General features: G+C 44.0%; 1 protein-coding gene across 1 annotated transcript in view; it reads left to right on the top strand.

Annotated features, from left to right (window-relative positions):
• Positions 1 to 19,982, top strand: part of CD44 (CD44 molecule (IN blood group)) — a 168,289-nt gene that overhangs the window by 99,722 nt on the left and 48,585 nt on the right. Inside the window, exons 4-5 of the mRNA XM_069221838.1 lie at positions 9,118 to 9,207; positions 14,161 to 15,588. Of these exons, the coding sequence (XP_069077939.1) occupies positions 9,118 to 9,207; positions 14,161 to 15,588 (1,518 nt within the window). The remainder of the gene's footprint in view (positions 1 to 9,117; positions 9,208 to 14,160; positions 15,589 to 19,982) is intronic.

Genomic DNA, 19,982 nt, shown 5'->3' with positions numbered 1-19,982 from the left:
GTGATATGTTTCTCCCAGGTGCAGCCTCTGCTTCAATGCTTCAGGTAGGTGATATGTTTCTCCCAGGTGCAGCCTCTGCTTCAATGCTTCAGGTAGGTGATATGTTTCTCCCAGGTGCAGCCTCTGCTTCAATGCTTCAGGTAGGTGATATGTTTCTCCCAGGTGCAGTAGCATTACATCACTGGAACACAGAGTGGGTGGAAGCCTCAGAAACAATAGCTGTAATAATGTATTCCGTGCTTTGTTACATTTACATGTAAATACTGGCTGTGAAGAGCTTCCCACCATCTAAGGGCATGACTTTTGCAGTTATTAATAGTTCTTCTTGTGAGATCTGGTTTCCTGGACATGTTACAGCCAGCACCCCCGTGTCCACGCCAAGCATCCCGGGCCATCCTTTTGGCTGAGGAGGAGAGAAAAATGCAGCCTCAAGGGATGCAGCTCACAGCAGCACGTGAAAACAAAGACTGTAAAAACATCTTCTGAAGCAACATAGACTGCCAAGTCTCAACCCTACATGAATATCTCCCTGCAAAGGTTCTGGCTCGCTCCCATCCCACCATGAAGCACTTGTTCCCAAATGTGCTAAGGCTGGAGTTAGAATAGTAAATCACTCTGGTCTTGAAATGTGTGGGAAAGTAGGTTTGGTTGGATCAGGAATTAACCACAGATCAGATGTTTGTATGGAGGTATTTCTTTGTGGGGATGGTATTTTAGCAATGTACGGTTTGGAGTCCATGGGGCTGGATTAGAGTTTGGTGGAGGGGGTGTCTCCATCACAAACATGACAGATATCCCGTCCATCGTATTACGATTCCATTATAACCTATGGAACTTGTAACATGACTGATGGGATAGCTATCACATTTGTTATGGAATAAGCCTTCCGCCCAACTTTAAATCAGGCCTCTATTTTTGCAGTCTCTATTTTCTTATGGAACCATTGCTGAAACCTCGCCCTGGTCTGCTTGTTTACTGATAAGTGCAAAGGAGACCCTCTGGAACAAGAGATAAAAAAACACCAGACCACCACCAGCAAGAGCCTTACTCAGTCCAACACCTGACTCCAACACACCTCCTCATATATTCCACTGGAAGGCTGCACTTATTGCTTATGGGTGGTTGAACGTGTCCAGGTTTTCATCATCTGATCATTTCCATAACAAGTTTGACCTGCTGAAATTTACCAAAGGAAAAATGTGTGGGGTGAAAGTGTTTATTGTACAGACGTCGTATGTGCACATCAGCCTCAACAGGAGTTACCGCACATATCTTAATTAATCAGGCTGACCATAGTGTGGCCCTAGACCTGCTGATGTTTTAAGCCTTCAATGGTTGAGGGGAAGGGGTTTTAAGATTTATTGATTGGGTGTAGAACTCATAAATTTACATATCAGAAACAAGAGAAAATTGGGGTTGCTCTTTCAAGTCGGACTCTCGGCCTCGCAAAGCTAACCCTGTTTGTAGACCTTTCAGACATCCATGCATGGGAGATGTAGCATAATCTACTCCCACTGCTTAATTTGTAAAAATCTAGTTCCAGGGCCCTCGTCAGGAGTCCACAGCAGCTAGCACCATCAATTGCCCCTCCCAGCACATCCAATGACAGAATCAACACAACTACTAAACATCACACCCTACAAGTGTGACAATCCAGACTATTCCAGGCTCCCAAAGCTAAGAGTGGCTTTCACAGCAGGTATTAGTTATTTTGAATGCATATTAAATGAATAAAAAACTGTTGTTGTGTTCATCTTTAATTTAGACAAACAGAGCCACCATGTGGCAGACCGTCATAAGTGCCGGTGTGAAGAATTAGGTGCTGAGCACCGGAAACCACTAGCTCAAATTAAATACTATCTAATTCCAAACAAGGAAGACCAGCAATTTGAATTTCCGTATTGGGAAACATATTACATAGGTGTAGGAAGTTGGCTCTGTATGTGCTATTTCAAAGTAAGGAATAGCATGCACAGAGTCCAAGGGTTCCCCTTAGAGGTAAGATAGTGGCAAAAAGAGATAATACTAATGCTCTATTTTGTGGTAGTGTGGTCGAGCAGTAGGCTTATCAAAGGAGTAGTGTTAAGCATTTGTTGTACATACACACAGGCAATAAATGGGGAACACACACTCAGAGACAAATCCAGCCAATAGGTTTTGTTATAGAAAAATATATTTTCTTAGTTTATTTTAAGAACCACAGGTTCAAATTCTACATGTAATATCTCATTTGAAAGGTATCGCAGGTAAGTACTTTAGGAACTTTGAATCATTTCATTAGCATGTATACTTTTTACATAAAACACAATAAGCTGTTTTAAAAGTGGACACTGCAATTTTCACAGTTCCTGGGGGAGGTAAAGTAATGTTAGTTTTAACAGGTAAGTAAGTCACTTACAGGTTTCAGTTTTTGGTCCAAGGTAGCCCACCGTTGGGGGTTCAGAGCAACCCCAAAGTTATCACACCAGCAGCTCAGGGCCGGTCAGGTGCAAAGGTCAAAGAGGTGCCCAAAACACATAGGCTTCAATGGAGAGAAGGGGGTGCCCCGGTTCCAGTCTGCCAGCAGGTAAGTACCCGCGTCTTCGGAGGGCAGACCAGGGGGGTTTTGTAGGGCACCGGGGGGGACACAAGTCAGCACAAAAAGTACACCCTCAGCAGCGCGGGGGCGGCCGGGTGCAGTGTGCAAACACGCGTCGGGTTTTCAATGGTTTCTTATGAGAGATCAAGGGATCTCTTCAGCGTTGCAGGCAGGCAAGGGGGGGGCTCCTCGGGGTAGCCACCACCTGGGCAAGGGAGAGGGCCTCCTGGGGGTCACTCCTGCACAGGAGTTCCGTTCCTTTAGGTGCTGGGGGCTGCGGGTGCAGGGTCTTTTCCAGCCGTCGGGAAATGGAGTTCAGGCAGTCGCGGTCAGGGGGAGCCTCGGGATTCCCTCTGCAGGCGTCGCTGTGGGGGCTCAGGGGGGACAACTTTGGTTACTCACAGTCTTGGAGTCGCCGGAGGGTCCTCCCTGAGGTGTTGGTTCTCCACCAGTCGAGTCGGGGTCGCCGGGTGCAGTGTTGCAAGTCTCACGCTTCTTGCGGGGAGTTGCAGGGGTCTTTAAATCTGCTACTTGAAACAAAGTTGCAGTTCTTTTGGAGCAGGGCCGCTGTCCTCGGGAGTTTCTTGTCTTTCTCGAAGCAGGGCAGTCCTCAGAGGATTCAGAGGTCGCTGGTCCCTTGGAAAGCGTCGCTGGAGCAGGTTTCTTTGGAAGGCAGGAGACAGGCCGGTAAGTCTGGAGCCAAAGCAGTTGGTGTCTTCTGTTCTTCCTCTGCAGGGGTTTTTCAGCTCAGCAGTCCTCTTCTTCTTGTAGTTTCAGGAATCTGTTTTCCTAGGTTCAGGGAAGCCCTTAAATACTAAATTTAAGGGCGTGTTTAGGTCTGGGGGGTTAGTAGCCAATGGCTACTAGCCCTGAGGGTGAGTACACCCTCTCTGTGCCTCCTCCCAAGGGGAGGGGGTCACATCCCTAATCCTATTGGGGGAATCCTCCATCTGCAAGATGGAGGATTTCTAAAAGTTAGAGTCACCTCAGCTCAGGACACCTTAGGGGCTGTCCTGACTGGCCAGTGACTCCTCCTTGTTGTTTTCTTTGTTTCCTCCGGCCTTGCCGCCAAAAGTGGGGGCCGTGGCCGGAGGGGGCGGGCAACTCCACTAGCTGGAGTGTCCTGCGGTGCTGTGACAAAGGGGTGAGCCTTTGAGGCTCACCGCCAGGTGTTACAGCTCCTGCCTGGGGGAGGTGTTAGCATCTCCACCCAGTGCAGGCTTTGTTACTGGCCTCAGAGTGACAAAGGCACTCTCCCCATGGGGCCAGCAACATGTCTCTAGTGTGGCAGGCTGCTGGAACCAGTCAGCCTACACAGATAGTCGGTTAAGGTTTCAGGGGGCACCTCTAAGGTGCCCTCTGGGGTGTAGTTTACAATAAAATGTACATTGGCATCAGTGTGCATTTATTGTGCTGAGAAGTTTGATACCAAACTTCCCAGTTTTCAGTGTAGCCATTATGGTGCTGTGGAGTTCGTGTAAAACAGACTCCCAGACCATATACTCTTATGGCTACCCTGCACTTACAATGTCTAAGGTATTGCTTAGACACTGTAGGGGCACAGTGCTCATGCACCGGTGCCCTCACCTAGGGTATAGTGCACCCTGCCTTAGGGCTGTAAGGCCTACTAGAGTGGTGACTTATCTATGCCTGCATAGGCAGTGAGAGGCTGGCATGGCACCCTAAGGGGAATGCCATGTCGACTTACTCGTTTTGTTCTCACCAGCACACACAAGCTGGCAAGCAGTGTGTCTCTGTGCTGCGTGAGGGGTCTCCAGGGTGGCATAAGACATGCTGCAGCCCTTAGAGACCTTCCTTGGCATCAAGGCCCTTGGTACCAGGGGTACCACTTACAAGGGACTTATCTGGATGCCAGGGTGTGCCAATTGTGGAATCAAAAGTACAGGTTAGGGAAAGATCACTGGTGCTGGGGCCTGGTTAGCAGGCCTCAGCACACTTTCAATTCAAAACATAGCATCAGCAAAGGCAAAAAGTCAGGGGGTAACCATGCCAAGGAGGCATTTCCTTACAATAGGTGATTGCACAACGTGGGAGCATGAGGTGGTTGACTCCCCAGAGAAGTAGATCATTACAAGGAGTGCGGAGTAGTGTGTTGGATTACCACACCTAATACTCATCATTAACTTGATGAGGTATTCACTGGGTTTAGAAAATACCTCCTATTCCACGTTTTCAACTTGAAAATGAGGCATAACATGGAAAATCGGTATTTAATGGTACATTGCACATGCCTTTCCTTTTTTCTGGGCCTTTTCCTGGATACATTTTGACTAGCCGGAATCTAACAGGGTAGAACTGTGAGGGTGTGACAATTATACAACTGGTAATGCTCGTTTGCACAGTGACTAGAACACAGTCCTGCACTTGAAGTATGGCCTAAGTAGGGTTACTAAGAGGCAGTATTGCTATGCTGGGCACTGTTAATGTGCTCAGAGGTCTTCAACATTACTTCGTAGAGGATGAGAAAGCAAAGTTGACAGGGAGCTGGTATTTCAGGAGTTCTTCAATTCACAAAGACGGTGGGGACCTTCCCCAAGCTGCTAGGGTGGAGCACTCTCCCGAGCTGCTAGGGTGGAGCGCTCTCCCGCGCTGCTAGGGTGGGGTCCTCGCATGCATATACATTTTTCATTTGGCTCCCTATCTGTTAGCTTGTCTTAGCATTGGATCCCTGACGAAACGTAAGATCACCCAATTTCATTGAGAAGAGTGAGAAAGATTCACCAACCTCTTGTTGCCAACTTGAGGGATTTTTAAATTATGCAAATGCAAGGAAAGTTATGGGAAGTGAACTCAGCTAGGCTGCATCTAGGCCTCCCATGCCAAGAGTTTGCAACTGATGAAAATAAAATGCTGGTAATGCTGTCTGATGGTGTTTGTTTTATTATTGTGGCATCAAATATGCACCACAAAGAAGGGTGCACACTCCCCAAAACTACACTTGTGGTGCTACCCTAAATTCAGAAAGTTGTCTAAAGTGATTAAACCCACACCATGGACGCTGGCAGGGAGTGATGCTACAGGGCAAGTATTTAGGGGCTCATGCAATGATTGACTGTACACTTCAGACACACCAGTTGTCCTCCCCCAGATGACAGGTGACCTTCTCCTGATGTCCTGGGAATTAACTCTTGTCGGCGTAGAGATTCTCTTCCCTTGAAGCCGGCAGTCTGAAGGAAGCAGACCTGGGCTTATGGACCCTAGGGTCAGCAAGGCACAGCAAGTCAGAAATATCCTGCAAGTAAGATTCAGAGTATGGGAAGACCGGGTCTCCATTCAAGCCCTAAGTGGAGCCTTTGACAGGTAGCGCAAAGCTGGGGGCTGGAAAGTGGTTGGGAGTGTTGGTGTAGATCCGGAGATCTACTATGATCCAACCATGGACAAAAAACTCATGTGGTATCCAGGTTAGCTGCTAACCGAGGTAATGGTTCTAGAATGTGGGAACAAAGTCAGATACTGGGACCAGCTCCATCTGGCTTGCTCTCAGTAAATATCTACTTACCACTTCTGGCTGCATATGTTCTCAAAATTTAGAACTATTACCTTGGTTACCAGCCAACCTATCCCCTGTTTCCCCATATGCAATGGCTCCAAGTAGAATTGGACATCCAAAGAGAATGCTAAATATACAGCAGCAGCATAAGAGGGGTCTGAAGCACAAAATGGATTCCTCATTTCAGCAGGGGAACATCAAAATGACCTCACCAAGTGGTCCACATGAGGATGCACCCACAAGGGATTGAAAGGTGGGGGACAGTCTTCAGAGATACTAAGTCTATCCTTAGGAGGATGTAGTGAGGACCAAGGATGCTGCTCCGGAATTCTTTATTGCTAGATTGGCAGTGTGGAGATGCCTTCCACAGCCATCGGTGATAAGTGTGGCTATCTACCCCTCGGGTACTTCTCAAAACAAGGAACTAGCCATTGGCTGAATCCATGAACAAAGGGATACTTAGAGGCGATAGGGCATGCAGTTTGTACCTGAACTTGCCTTGCCAACTGGTGAGGGTCTGATGCTTGCCTGAGTCCAGCACTTTGGGGGAACACACAAGCAAACCAATAACTCATGACACTGCCTATGCCCTTTTGAGGGTAAATGCCACCCTCCTGGAACCTAGTGCGCTCGCCTCCAAGAAGAGAGTCCTCCCTTTTCCATGTCTGTCACCCTGGAGTACCCGAGTCAGATGCAACATGCTGACATCTCTGGAGGAAGAACTTACCATGACGTGTGACCATAATGTGTGACCGTCGTTCAGACTTTTAGAGGCTTTGACATGATGAAGAATCCAATGATTATGTTGTCAACCAACCCACCTTTCCCAAAAAGCTGGTAGGGCTGGGGTAAGGTAAGCCACATATCAGGTCAGCTCCCTGATAACCAACACGAGGCTCCAAGAACTTGTTGTAAAATGCGTTATCTCCTCGCCCCACCTCTTAATACCAGGCTTTAAAAACGATGCAGCTCCTATTGTGAGAAAGGATCTCTTACTGCTTATTCTGAGAAGGCGTGTCCCACTCACCCAGCAAGGGGACATTGGAGGTGGGTAGCATGCCCAGAATCCTCACAAGGTCCCACGTGCTAAATGAGAGTGCCAGCTTTGAAATCTGCCACTTTGGACATGGATGGACTTCCTGATTATATGCACGTGTAAATTCAAGATTATGCATTAAATTAATCCCAGCAGATGGTCAGATGGGACTTTATTCATCTTCTTGGAAAAGGGCACTCGGTTGGCCAAGTCGTCCAGGAGGTGCTTATGCAGGAATAGGCTGGAAAGTGTTATATTTATTTTTCATCATGTCACTTTGTTGCACTCCCTGCATGCCCAGGTCAATGTGCAAGGGCAGGAGACTAGAATCTCCTTGTAGTGCTAACAAAACACAACACAGAGTTTTGCTTGGTTTGGTGGTCCAATTGACTAATGCATCTTCTGCAGAGGTCTGTGCTTGACTCTTTGGCAACAAAGAAAAATCCAGGTGAGTTCACTCAAACTTTCAAGCTCCCGAGGTGGTTCCCATGACTACCGCTGAGTTAGCCAAACTAAACTTCTGCCAGGTGGCACCAGATAGCACTTAGGTTGATCATGCACTTTGCAAAGAAAGGATGGCACAGTCCAATTTTGAGAAGTTGTGCAATGCACTGTGGAAGGTTCAGACAGGAGGGTGGTTGCACATGCTTGCAGGAGGTCAGATTCGGCCACACATGGACTTTAAAAAAAAAAACTGAGCTGAGCATATAGGTAACATGCTGTAGTTTCATATGTGTGTGGAATATCTTGTGTCCACCTTGAGTTGTTCACGGAAAAGGGTCTGCTGATATTTCAAGAGCCTCTGCAAGTTTCCTTCTGTGCTTCCATTTACAAGGAGGAAACCAGAAATCTTCTATAGGGACTTTCTCCCTTCACAACGACAGGTCAGGAAGCTGATTCTGCGAGCCAGGCCCAAGCAACGACTACCAGGAAAGAAAAGTTTAAGCCGGCCATTTTGTCATTGTCTACAGTTATTTGTATCGGGTTCCTTTTCACGCGAGGACAATGAGTAGAGTGTCGAAGAAACAAAGTCTAGAGGTAGAAAAAGCATCTCCAAGCAGAACTTCTGTCAGTTCTATGAAAAGTGAGGAATATCAGGGGTTAAAGGCTCCAAGGACTATTTGTCCTACTTCTATTTCGATACCGAGACCAGCACAAATGCGTTTTCTTTTCTAACAGTCTATCAAGAAAATTACCCTCAAGAAAGGAAAAATGCAAAATAAATTACCAAGTTGCCTCACTTTATGCCATGTCTTTGCTTGTCGACTCACCCACATTTGACGGGTGTCACCTGCCAAATGTGTCTTCCATCACCCACCAGGCAAACAAAATGCCTTAATAGACTTCAGTGGGGTCACTAGTATTTCAAACCTAAATCACCCTCCAAAAAGTGTTTATTCCTGTATGGGATCGCCCTGTTCAGCACCTGGCTTCACCTGCATTTTTGAGGTTGACGTGAATGTTATTGTCACCAGGTGTCAAGTTCATCTGAGGCCAGCCGGAAAATGCAGAATTTGATATTCTGTTCCCTGGATGAAGTTTATCTTCTTGGAGAACCATCAGATATGAGGGAAAGCTCCCAGAAAATTGATTTTTGATTGATTTTGATTGTGGGGAATTTTTCTCCCATGAAGTTCTTTTAGGCTTTTTCCTACAAATCTGACTTATTTCAAGATTTTTACTGCTATATCTTTTTATACTTCACTACAGCAACTTCGCTGGTTTCATAAACCTACACATTCTTTAATGAAATCTAAAATCAATAATTAGTTAGAAACAAATAAACCTATAATCCTTGTATTCCACTAAACACATTTCCACTGCTATCCGTTGATGGTATCTCAGAATGAAAGATGCATGCTTTGACAACAGGTTCTGAATGTTGTAAACATCAAAGCCAACTTTTTCGCAGAAAATGTTTAGTCGATTGTGTGTCATCTGAAGATTCATTTGCAGTTTACATAATTCTGTTTCTATTTTTTTTACATTCAGAAACTCGTGAAAAGGTGTGTGAAAAGGTTATTTTACCAGAAGATTATCAGTTCCATGTGCCCCTTGACTCTGACCACTCCATCATACAAGGTAATGTCCAACTTTGGAGTGCGAAATGTTCAAGGTAGTGGGTGGACTGGGAAGCCTGGAAGAACCCAACAGATGCCTCGAGAGACCGGGCAGGATGTCCCTTGTGGAGCTCTGCACACTGAGATGTGCAGAGCGGGGGGAAGAGCCGTGCAAGACCAATGGTCTCCTGCACAAACAGATTTAGAGATATAAGGTTTTTCCTTTACAGATGTTAGTGAAAAGCAATGCGAATACCTTCAGTTAAGGTCACTGGCATCATGCTGCAAAGAAAAATAAATTACACTGTAGGGAAAGGCAAATTATGTTGCATATTTTGTAATAAAGGTTAATTATGCAAAACATTATGTGGCAAAATTATCTAGATAGTTTGACTTTTTAACATTTTAAAACAATGATGCAAAGGCCATACAATTTTCAATACCAAGAAAAAAGAAAAAAAAGTTAATGTTCATTTGAAACTTGACACTGACTTTAAAGTGTTGCACTTTACTGATTTGGGGTACTGCACATGGAAGTCTATGCATTTTACGACTTTCTATGAGTTGGCCACGGATGTTTTGAGAATCCCAAAAGATGAGAAACTTTACAAAATCTGCCACTCTCACAGTTGCTAATTTCTTTGTGAATGAGATCATATACAGCCTTTGAAATGTACAATTTCCCCAGCCTTCTTTACATCAAGATTATGTTGTGCTGACTGTTGATAGCTAACACTTACCTAACAAACACATAAGAACAACATTTTTAGTGTGAAAGCTTGCAAATGTGTGTAATGGGGTGAGGACTCATATTCCTCCAGTCTTCCATGGTATAGTTTGTTTTTAATGCTTTACAAATGCCTTTTCAGACCGAGCTATTTAATTGCACCTGAAGATATGCTGACACTGCACTTCCTGTAGCGGCCTCTAGGGCGGAGCTCAAACTTTTGCATTTTCTAACTCTGAGAAGGCGGACCAAGTAGAGTGATCAATTGTACTGGTAATTCCAGAGACAGCGGCGATATGTCGGGCTTTGTAAGAACAAACAGAGAGATCATATTGCTACGGGTTCGGAGTCTCTTTGCCACAGTTGGTTTGAAAATGCAAATCGCGTCACCATGAAAGCTGCCTTGGAGTGACTTCTTGTGGCATGTTGGGGACACCTAAAACCCCTTCCTTCCTAGGACTGGAAACTAGCACCCATGAGTTGCCTTCTCAACTCACTAATAAACCCATTCTCCTCACCACGACTTCCCATGAATACTCAAAAATCCTTTGCCAAGCAATGCCTTTACCTCTCAGATGCCTTTACCATGCATGACCTTACCACTCAGATACCCTTACTAGGCATGACTTTACCACGCATGGTAAGTATATTTAAGGTGAGTATAAATATTGCAAATTTCTGTAAGGTTAACTTTAGGTTTTACGGGTGGGTAGTGGTAAAGGGAGGTAAGGGTAACTTTCGGGTTTACGGGTGGGTCTTACTTTCGGGTTGACGTGTGGGTAGTGGTAAAAGGAGGTAAGGGTAACTTTCGGGTTTCCGGGTGGGTAGTGGTAAAGGGAGGTAAGGGTAACTTTTGGGTTTACGGGTGGGTAGTGGTAAAGGGAGGTAAGGGTAACTTTAGGGTTTACGGGTGGGTAGTGGTAAAGGGCCATAAGGGTAACTTTAGGGTTTACGGGTGGGTAGTGATAAAGGGAGGTAAAGTTAATTTTACTTTTTAAGGGTGAATAGTGCTAAAGAGTGGTAATGGTAGTTTGAGGGTTTAGGGGTGAGTAGTGGTAAATGGAGGTAAAGCTCATTTTAAGGTGTAAGGGTGAATAGAGCTAAAGGGAGGTAATGGTCATTTTAGGATTTAGGGGCGAGAAGTGGTAAATGGAGGTAAAATCATTTGAAAGTTTAAGGGTGAATAGTGCTAAAGGGTGGTAATGGTAATTTTAGGGTTTACGGATGGGCAGTGGTAAAGGATGGTAAGGGTAATTTCAGGATTTAGGGGTGGGCAATGATAAAGGGAATAGCTCTAAAAGGTGTTAGTGGTAGTTTTAGGGTTTACAGATGGGTAGTGGTAAAGGGGGTTAAGGGTAGTTTCAGAGTTTAGGCTTGAGTAGTAGTCTTGGGAGGTAAAGGTAAATTTTGGGGGTTTAGAGATGGGTAGTGGTAAATAGAGGTAAGCGTGTGAAAAGCATGTGAAGGGAGGGACGGGCTGGACCATGGGAGGGGGAGGCGGATGTGGAGTTAGTGCACTAAGTGTGCAGGTCAGTTTGGCCGGCTGTCTTCGGCCAGCCAAACGGCCAAACTGACATGCGCACTTAGGTTTCTCCAACCCGGCTGTGTTGCACTGTCGGGTTGGAGAAACTGCACAGACTCCCATGTGGTGTCTGAGCAGCAGACCAAGCAAGTCAGACCAATCCTGATGCTGCTCTCATGCTAGGTTCAGCATAAGAGCAGCGCCAGGTTTGCGTGGGGAGTCTGTGCTCGTGTCCCATGGACTGCTGTGACACCATCACCAACGAAGGAGGAGCTTGAGGCGAGCAGCGGCTGCAGTAACAGGTACGTTTATTTTTTGTTAATTTATTTGTTATTTGTTTTCCCCCCTCTGTCTCTCCCTCTCGAGATTTGTGGCAGCCACCTCTGATTTTAGGGTGGGTAGTGGTAAAGGGAGATATCAGTAATTTTAAGATTTAGGATTTGGTAGTCGTAAATTGAGGTAAGGGTATAGTTAGGATTCAGGAGTAGTGGTAGTGGGAAGTAATGTTAATTTAAGGGAAGGGTAGTGGTAGAGGGAGGTAAGGGAAAATTTAAGGATCGGGGTGGGTAGTGGTAAAGGGAGGAGAAATTATTTTGTGGGTTTTGGGGTGGGTAATTTAATGGTTTAGAGGTGCGTGGTGTAGGAAGGTTAGGGCCAATCTAAATAAAGATGGGGGCTTGGGATGTTTCCCCTAAAAAAGAAAGTAAATAACTTAAATATTAAATTTAGGGGTAGTGATAAATGGAGGTTAGGGCAATTGTAGGGTTTAGGGGTGGGCAGTGGTACAGGAAGGTTAGAAGTAAATTAAGAAAAGGTGGGGGTGGAATATTTTCCCCTACAAATAAAGTAATTTAATTAAATATTACATTCAGGGTTTAGGGGTGGGTAGTGGTAAATAGTGGTATGGATAATTTTAGGGTTTAGAGGTGGATATTGGTAATGGAAAGTATGGGTAATTTTAGGGTTTAGAGGTGAGCAGTGGTAATGCAAGGTTAGAAGTAAATTAAGAAAAGGTGGGGGGTGGAATATTTTTCCCTACAAATAAAGTAATTTAATTAAATATTACATTTAGGGTTTAGGGGTGGGTAATGGTAAATAGAGGTATGGGTAATTTTAGGGTTTAGAGGTGGGTATTGGTAATGGAAAGTATGGGTAATTTTAGGGTTTAGGGGTGATCAGTGGTAATGCAAGGTTAGAAGTAAATTAAGAAAAGGTGGGGGTGGGATATTTTCCCCTACAAATAAAGTAATTTAATTAAATATTACATTTAGGGTTTAGGGGTGGGTAATGGTAAATAGAGGTATGGGTAATTTTAGGGTTTAGAGGTGGGTATTGGTAATGGAAAGTATGGGTAATTTTAGGGTTTAGAGGTGATCAGTGGTAATGCAAGGTTAGAAGTAAATTAAGAAAAGGTGGGGGGTGGGATATTTTCCCCTACAAATAAAGTAATTTAATTAAATATTACATTTAGGGTTTAGGGGTGGGTAGTGGTAAATAGAGGTATGGGTTATTTTAGGGTTTAGAGGTGGGTATTGGTAATGGAAAGTATGGGTAATTTTAGGGTTTACAGGTGAGCAGTGGTAATGCAAGGTTAGGAGTAAATTAAGAAAGGTGGGGGCTTCGAGGTGTTTTCCCTTAAAATTATAATAATTAAATTAAATATTACATTTAGGGTTTATGTGTAGGTAGTGGTAAAAGAAAGTATGTGTAATTGTGGGGTTTAGATGTGGGTAGTTGTCAAGGAAGGTTAGGAGTAAATAAAGTAAAAAACAAGATTAGGGACTTGGGGCATTTTCCCCTAAAGAGAAGTCATTAAATAAAATATTAAATTTAGAGTTTAGGGGTAGGTAGTGATAAATGGAGGTATGGGTAATTTGGGGGTATAGAGGTGGGTAGTCATCAAGGAAGGTTAGGAGTAAATAAAAAAGAGAAGTAATTAAATTAAATATTAAATTTAGAGTTTAGGGGTAGGTAGTGGTAAATGGAGGTATGGGTAATTTTAGGGTTTAGGTGTTGGTATTGGTAACAGAAAGTATGGGTAATTTGGGGTTTAGAGGTGGGCAGTGGTAAACGAAGGGTAGGAGTACATTTAAAACAACGTGGAGGGTTTGGGAGGTATTGTCCCCTACCTAAAAAAGAAAGTAATTAAGCTAAATATCAAATTTAGAGGTTATGGGGAGGTAGTGGAAAGGGATAAGTACAGGTTTAGAGGTGGGTAGTGTAACAAAAGGTTTGGAGTGATGGAAACCAGATGGGGGACTTGGGGTATATATATATATCTATGTACTTTCATGCGGGATCAAAGCATTTGTTGTAAGGGCATGCATGGTAGAGGCTGAAGGTTAAAGGCATGCATTGTAACGTCATACAACCCCCTCGTCACTGTTCTGACCTTCTTGTGTTACCATCCTGATTCTCACTGCTCTGCTCACAATGAGCCGCCCCAACCGTGCCCCACCCCTTATCACATCACCGTGCCTTATTGCCTTATGCCATTCCTTATCAATGTGCCTTGCCCCATTCCATTCTCCGCTGCAGTGGGCCGAGATGGCTGTCTTGATGCAACTTGGTATGTTACATGATCATGGCAAGTCAACTACATTGAAAAGACGCGGTATCCTATGACAACAGAGCTTTGCTCTCCTGTTCAGAATTTTTGCATCTGTAATTGAAAAGGGCTTGAAAAATACTTGAACAGTGTTAAATTTTACAATGTGTCTTTACAGACTCAAAGCGTCCGGACAGAACAGACACAGAAAAAGGACAGCAGTCTGGTGAGGATGCATCTGAAGATGAAACCGGTGACCAGCATACCGAAGGCTCACATCACAAACATCACCCCGAGGGGTCTTCTGACCAAGGAGCAGAGGGGGAAGTAACACACTCGCCTCAGGCTGGGGACTCAAGTCATGTGCTTCATCCTGGTGGGATTCCTGGTCCTGGCCAAGAAGCCACAACAGATACCCCTCATAATGGAGATCCACATGGGGAGCATCATCCTGGTGGATTTGTTGACCATGGATCGCATGATGACTCAACAAGTGGGCCCCATCCTGAAGACCCTTACATTGTTTCTCATGGAGATGGATTAAATGATGATGTAACAGATGCGCCCCCTCCTGCAGATTCAGGCCAAGATGATCATCCTGGTGGATCTTCTCACCATGGGTCAGATGACACCACCGATGGCACTCACCCAGGTCATTCCCATCATGGGCACCATCCTAATAAATCACCTGATGAAGAACCAGATTATGTAACAGATGAGCCCTTTACTGATGGTTCACACTACCCAGTGACCACTACTGCCATGGATACACACAAAAGTCCTGGATTCTATCCCAACATTGATTTGACTGACGACCACCATCCTGGTGACTCCCATTATGATGACGAAACAACAGATGCACCCCAACCTGGAGATTCAGATCAAAATCATCATCCTGCTGTATCCCCTGACCAAGGAATGGATGAAGACACAACAGGGGGCCCCCAACCTGGAGATTCAGATCACGGGTCCCATGCTGATGGATCACGTGGTTCTGGTGACACAACACATACCACTCATCCTGGTCATTCCCATCATGGACACCATCCTGTTGGGTCAATTGACCAAGAACCAGGTGATGCAACAGATGAGCCCTTGCCTGATGGTTTTCACCACTCTGCATCCACTAGTTCCACAGATAAACCCAAAAGGCATGGATTCCACCCAAGCATTGATGATGCTGTAACGGATTCATCGAATGCTGCTGGACATCCTTATGTTAATGTACTCAGTGTCACAGAGTCAGAGGATTCGGACATGTCAAATTTTGTAGATTCAAATGCTGGAACAGACAAATATGATGGTAGGCCTCATCAAACTAAACCTATTGCCTGGCATCCTGATGGCAAAGATGACAGTCATTCAGGCAACAGTGTCACGTACACTGATGAGACTCCAGGCAGTCATGAGGGCCATGCTGCAGGAGGTGGGGATTCAGAAAGCCATGTGGATGATAATTCCACAGGTGATAGTAATTTTGGTGCTAATTTTGCAACTACAGAGGGAGACATTCTGTATTCTAAACCCACCGGAGACCCAGAAGGTGCTGTCGCTCGTCCAGATGGAGCCCAGCCTGGTGAAGAAGATAGACCAGCATCCACAAGCAGTAAGAAGAACATTGTCATTTTTTCATTCTTCTTTATACTTGTAGGGCCTGATTCACAAAGGCAACTTACACTTTTGAGTAATTTACACTTTAGAGTAAGTTTACTACTTTTCGTAGTCACACACTCCGCATGTAAATGTACTGCAAAAGTGTATGTTATATGGTTCCACCGCCTGTGTAAAGCAATTAGCTTACTTTTATATGGGTGGATGACGTCCCTCCCTAAACCCCTCCCTTGCCCTCCCTACACCTTTCTTAGTCTTCCATAATCCCATCCCTTTTTGTAGTAAGTCTGCCCCTTTTCCCATCCACTCCCTCCAGTTCCTTCCAGTTGTACTACTGAAACATATACTTATGTGCGCAGACACTCCACAGTTGGGGCGGAGAACTCCCCACAAATAAGTATAGGTAATGTGGAGGCGTAAAGTCCGCACATAGTTTGTAAATAGCATTTTTAGTAAATTTTGTGGTACTACAAAATGTACTAAAAAGTGCAGTTTGTGAATCAGGCCCGTAGCGTGTATACTGGAGAGGTCAGATTGAAATTCATTGAAAAAATATTTTACTAAATGTGCAAAAAACTCAATGAGAAAAGGTTACAAATATTATTAGGTAAAAAAATGGAACAGTTATCTGATGTCAAAATAAGCTATTAAGTGGTTTCATGGAGGCACGCATAAAGGATGAGTGGATGAATGATTAATGACCACGAATGAGTGGCTGTCGAGAAGTAAAACAAGAAATTGATTATCTAGAGTTTGGTGGCCCTTACTCTATCAGGTTGGAGGACAACATTACGTCTGCCGTCCTTACAGGTTAAAGACCAACATATTTAAGATCATTTTCTGTCCATCGGTGATCTCTATATCTTCCGAAGTACCGGCATCACAAACCTTTAAAGGTACTAAAAGTTTAGTTGACTACGTCATCAGTTTTGATGGCCATCCACCAAACTTTTTTCAAAAACAAACTTTCAAAGAGGAAGTCTGATTTTTCAAAAACAAATAACTAATGACTCCCTCATCCAGGGAGTTTTTCCATCTGATTGTGTCATTATTTTTATTTTTCTGTTCAGCACTGCCAGGCTTTCACTGGTGGTGACAGACAGTAAACAAGCATTTGCAATGCAATGGGTCTCGCATTTGCTCGAGTTAGAGCTAATAGCGTTGTAAACTCCTAACCTGACTTTTTTTGCCACATAAAGTGAAAATGAAAAGTAAAACAGTTTCACATAAGTAAGCCGATTCACAGCGCTACGGCCACCATTAGCACACGTGTGAAGACACACACAAAAGGAAAAAGAAGTTTGCTTGCAGTCAAACTTATTGGCAAAAGTGCAATCAGCCATGTAACAGGGTCGATGGCCAAGGCGGTAACAAACCTCCCCAAGGAGGGACAAACGTAAACCATTTACCAATGTCATCAAAGGAATTTTGAAGGGCAAGACCACGAACGAGTGGTACTAATGGGCGTGAGATGGGTGTGGTTAAAAGCCCAGATACATACCAACACATTGGAAAAGCAGCACATGCGCGCTGCTATGCTCGACCTAAAAAGGACCCAAAGTAGTGTGGGAGGTCTAATGTCCTTACTGACGGTCAGCACTCTGTCAGGCTGTTGAAGTAAGTTTTCTGTCTCCGAAGCCAACTGGGGCATCGCCGACGGACAGCTGACAGTCTGTCTGACTCTAAATAGGGTGGGCAGAACAAGAGTTTGGCGGACCGGATACTCTGTCATGTTTGTGAATGAGTACCCTCTCGGTCAAACTCTGGATCACACCCTCAATAAACAAAGAAACAAGCACCTCATCAAAAGGGTGAAGCAATAGGTTAGTGGAGGATTGAGCAGCTAAATAAATATTTGAATGGAGATATAAATAAAGAAGTCATTGCATGGCTCAGCACATGCAAAAATTAGCCACCATTTGCCTGAAAGAGATAATAGATGAATGAAAATGCAATAGACTGAATTACTGAATAACTGTTCAGCTGAATAAAAGGATGAGATGTTGACATTCTGAGGAATTAGAGGAATCAATTTTCTAGTTTATCAATAATTGTCAATGAGATGGATGAATGGCATGACTAAATAGTGTCTTTGTTAATGAATAGGGGAATGAAGGAATTGTTGAATGTAGGTTTAAGAGTCCACTTGGGGGCTATGCCCCTCCACCCATCCACTGGTCTGTCTAGCTGTCTGTCTGGCCATCTATGTCTCTCTATTTTTGCTCACTCATTCTCTGCCTTTGTATCTGCCAAATGATCTGTTTTATGGGTTTCTAGTAAATTTATCTGTGCTTCTGAACAAATCACCAAGACGGGGGGAGGAAAGTGGTACATATCTCTAAACATGCTAGTGGGGGCAATGAAGAAAGGTAAATATACATGTAAATATACATGTGTATATTTACTCACATGCAGATCTACTCCCACACCTAAGTGTAACTCTCCACTTTTCCCAATTGACCATTTCGGACTGGAGATTTATACCTAGGTGTAGACTTACATGGCTCTATGCCCTCCACAGCAGAATTTATTGATGTAAAGTTACTGCTAGTGGCTTTTCGCCTGCTGGTGAAGATCTCCACCACCATGGTGAAGACCTCCTGACGAGAAAGTATAGGGACATTTAATGAAGTTCATTTTTATTTTTTTAATTAAATATTTTAATGTATAATATAAATGTGAAATATATGTATAATATATATATATAAAACCATTTAGAGTATTTAATGGTAGCCTGGAATGAATGGAATACAGTGTTACAGCACAATCATCAAAGAAAAGGTTTATTAAATAATACAATAATTGAAGTCTATTAATTTAATTGAGAAATAATCATTTTTGAACAAGATTTTTTAAAACCCCACCCTCAACCCTCACTTACTTTTTTATTTTTGTTTAATTTTAGTAAACTTGATTAAAAGTTGTGTATTAGTTTATTTAAAAAAATATATATATTTTTTTTTAAAAAGGTTAATTTATTATTTTGAAATTAAGTTTACTAATTAATTACTAGCCCCCGTTGTTTTCTATGTATGTGTTGTGGTAGAAGGGGTTGGCCATGTGTGGTGCTTGACTTACTCCAAAGCTGGACTGGCATTCATTTAAGCCTGTTTTTACATCTTTAGGGCTGTCTTACCCCTCCCTGGGTGGGTATCTTATATTCACAAGCCCCCTCAAAGCTCTCCTTAAGTTTCCCATAACCCTACACATTTTGAGTAATTATTTCCCCATTTTCTCACCACTCCAACGGTCCCTCTTACATTTAACACTACGAGTAGCATACTTACGTGTGCAGAGAGTACCACACAGAAAAGATAGGAGAGGCAGACATGGTGGTCTCCCGCTGCTGGTCTGTGAATTGCATACTGTGCTGGTATAGTATTAGTTTACATACTTCAACATGTAGTTTGTGAATCAGTCTATATATTTATATAAAAATAGTATTTCTTATGGTATTGTTGTTATTGGTATTCATACGCTATGTACTACAATTAGTTTGGCATTATAATGCATTCTCAAGCAGCAGGTCTTTTGTTTGAACCTGGGTCTTCCATGACTCATTAGCATCTCCTGGCTGTTGTTGTTTTGTGGTTAGAGAGTTTGTTTAATGTTTAACTTAGAAATGGGCAGTGTAGATGATCGTGAAAGTAAAATGTTAGGCCTATGTACGTGATGTCGTATATGTATGGATGGGTGTGCCGAAGAGACTTTTCTTTTGACTTTAGATTAAGTTGTTACTCGTCAGTTGCTTTGCCAATATAAACTCCAGAGAGGTAAATATGAATAAGAATGGGACGTATTACTTCTGGTTTTATAGCAGTGATTCCCCACCTGCTTGTGCCTGTGGTGCATAGTTGTAGAATAATATGGCCATCCAAATGTTATATACAGTAGAGACAGTATTCATCCCCCAATCATTTTCTGATTTGTCCAAGATTGCCATAAACCTGGCATATTGTGCAAGAATGACCCGAGGCTCTTTAAGTTTACTTGTAATTAAACTATGGGCCTCATTACGCCGCGGTGAAGGTCAGACCACCGCCAAAGCAGCACTCCGCCCTCCACTTTATGACCGTGGCAGAGCCGTCACTGTCGGACCGCCAACACCACTAGGTTGCCTCCTGTTGCCAGCCTGGCAGTCTCGGCGGACTCAATCATCCAGGACAGAGCTGCTTGCAGCGCTGCCCTGGGGATTACGAGACCCCTTTTTGCCGGTAGCCCTGCCATGCAAAGGCTGGGAAAAGGGGGTGCCTGGGGGCTCCATGGGGGGCCCCTGCACTGCCTATGCACTTGGCATGGGCAGTGCAGGGGCCCCCATGGACAGCCCCATCACGCTTTCCACTGCCCGAATTACGGGCAGTGGAAAGCGAGACGGGTGTTGCTGCACCC

Source organism: Pleurodeles waltl, chromosome 3_1, assembly GCF_031143425.1.
Source record: "Pleurodeles waltl isolate 20211129_DDA chromosome 3_1, aPleWal1.hap1.20221129, whole genome shotgun sequence".
Classification (NCBI taxonomy): Eukaryota; Metazoa; Chordata; class Amphibia; order Caudata; family Salamandridae; genus Pleurodeles; species Pleurodeles waltl.
Note: the sequence above shows the minus strand (reverse complement) of the source record. Positions and strands in the feature narration are given on the sequence as shown.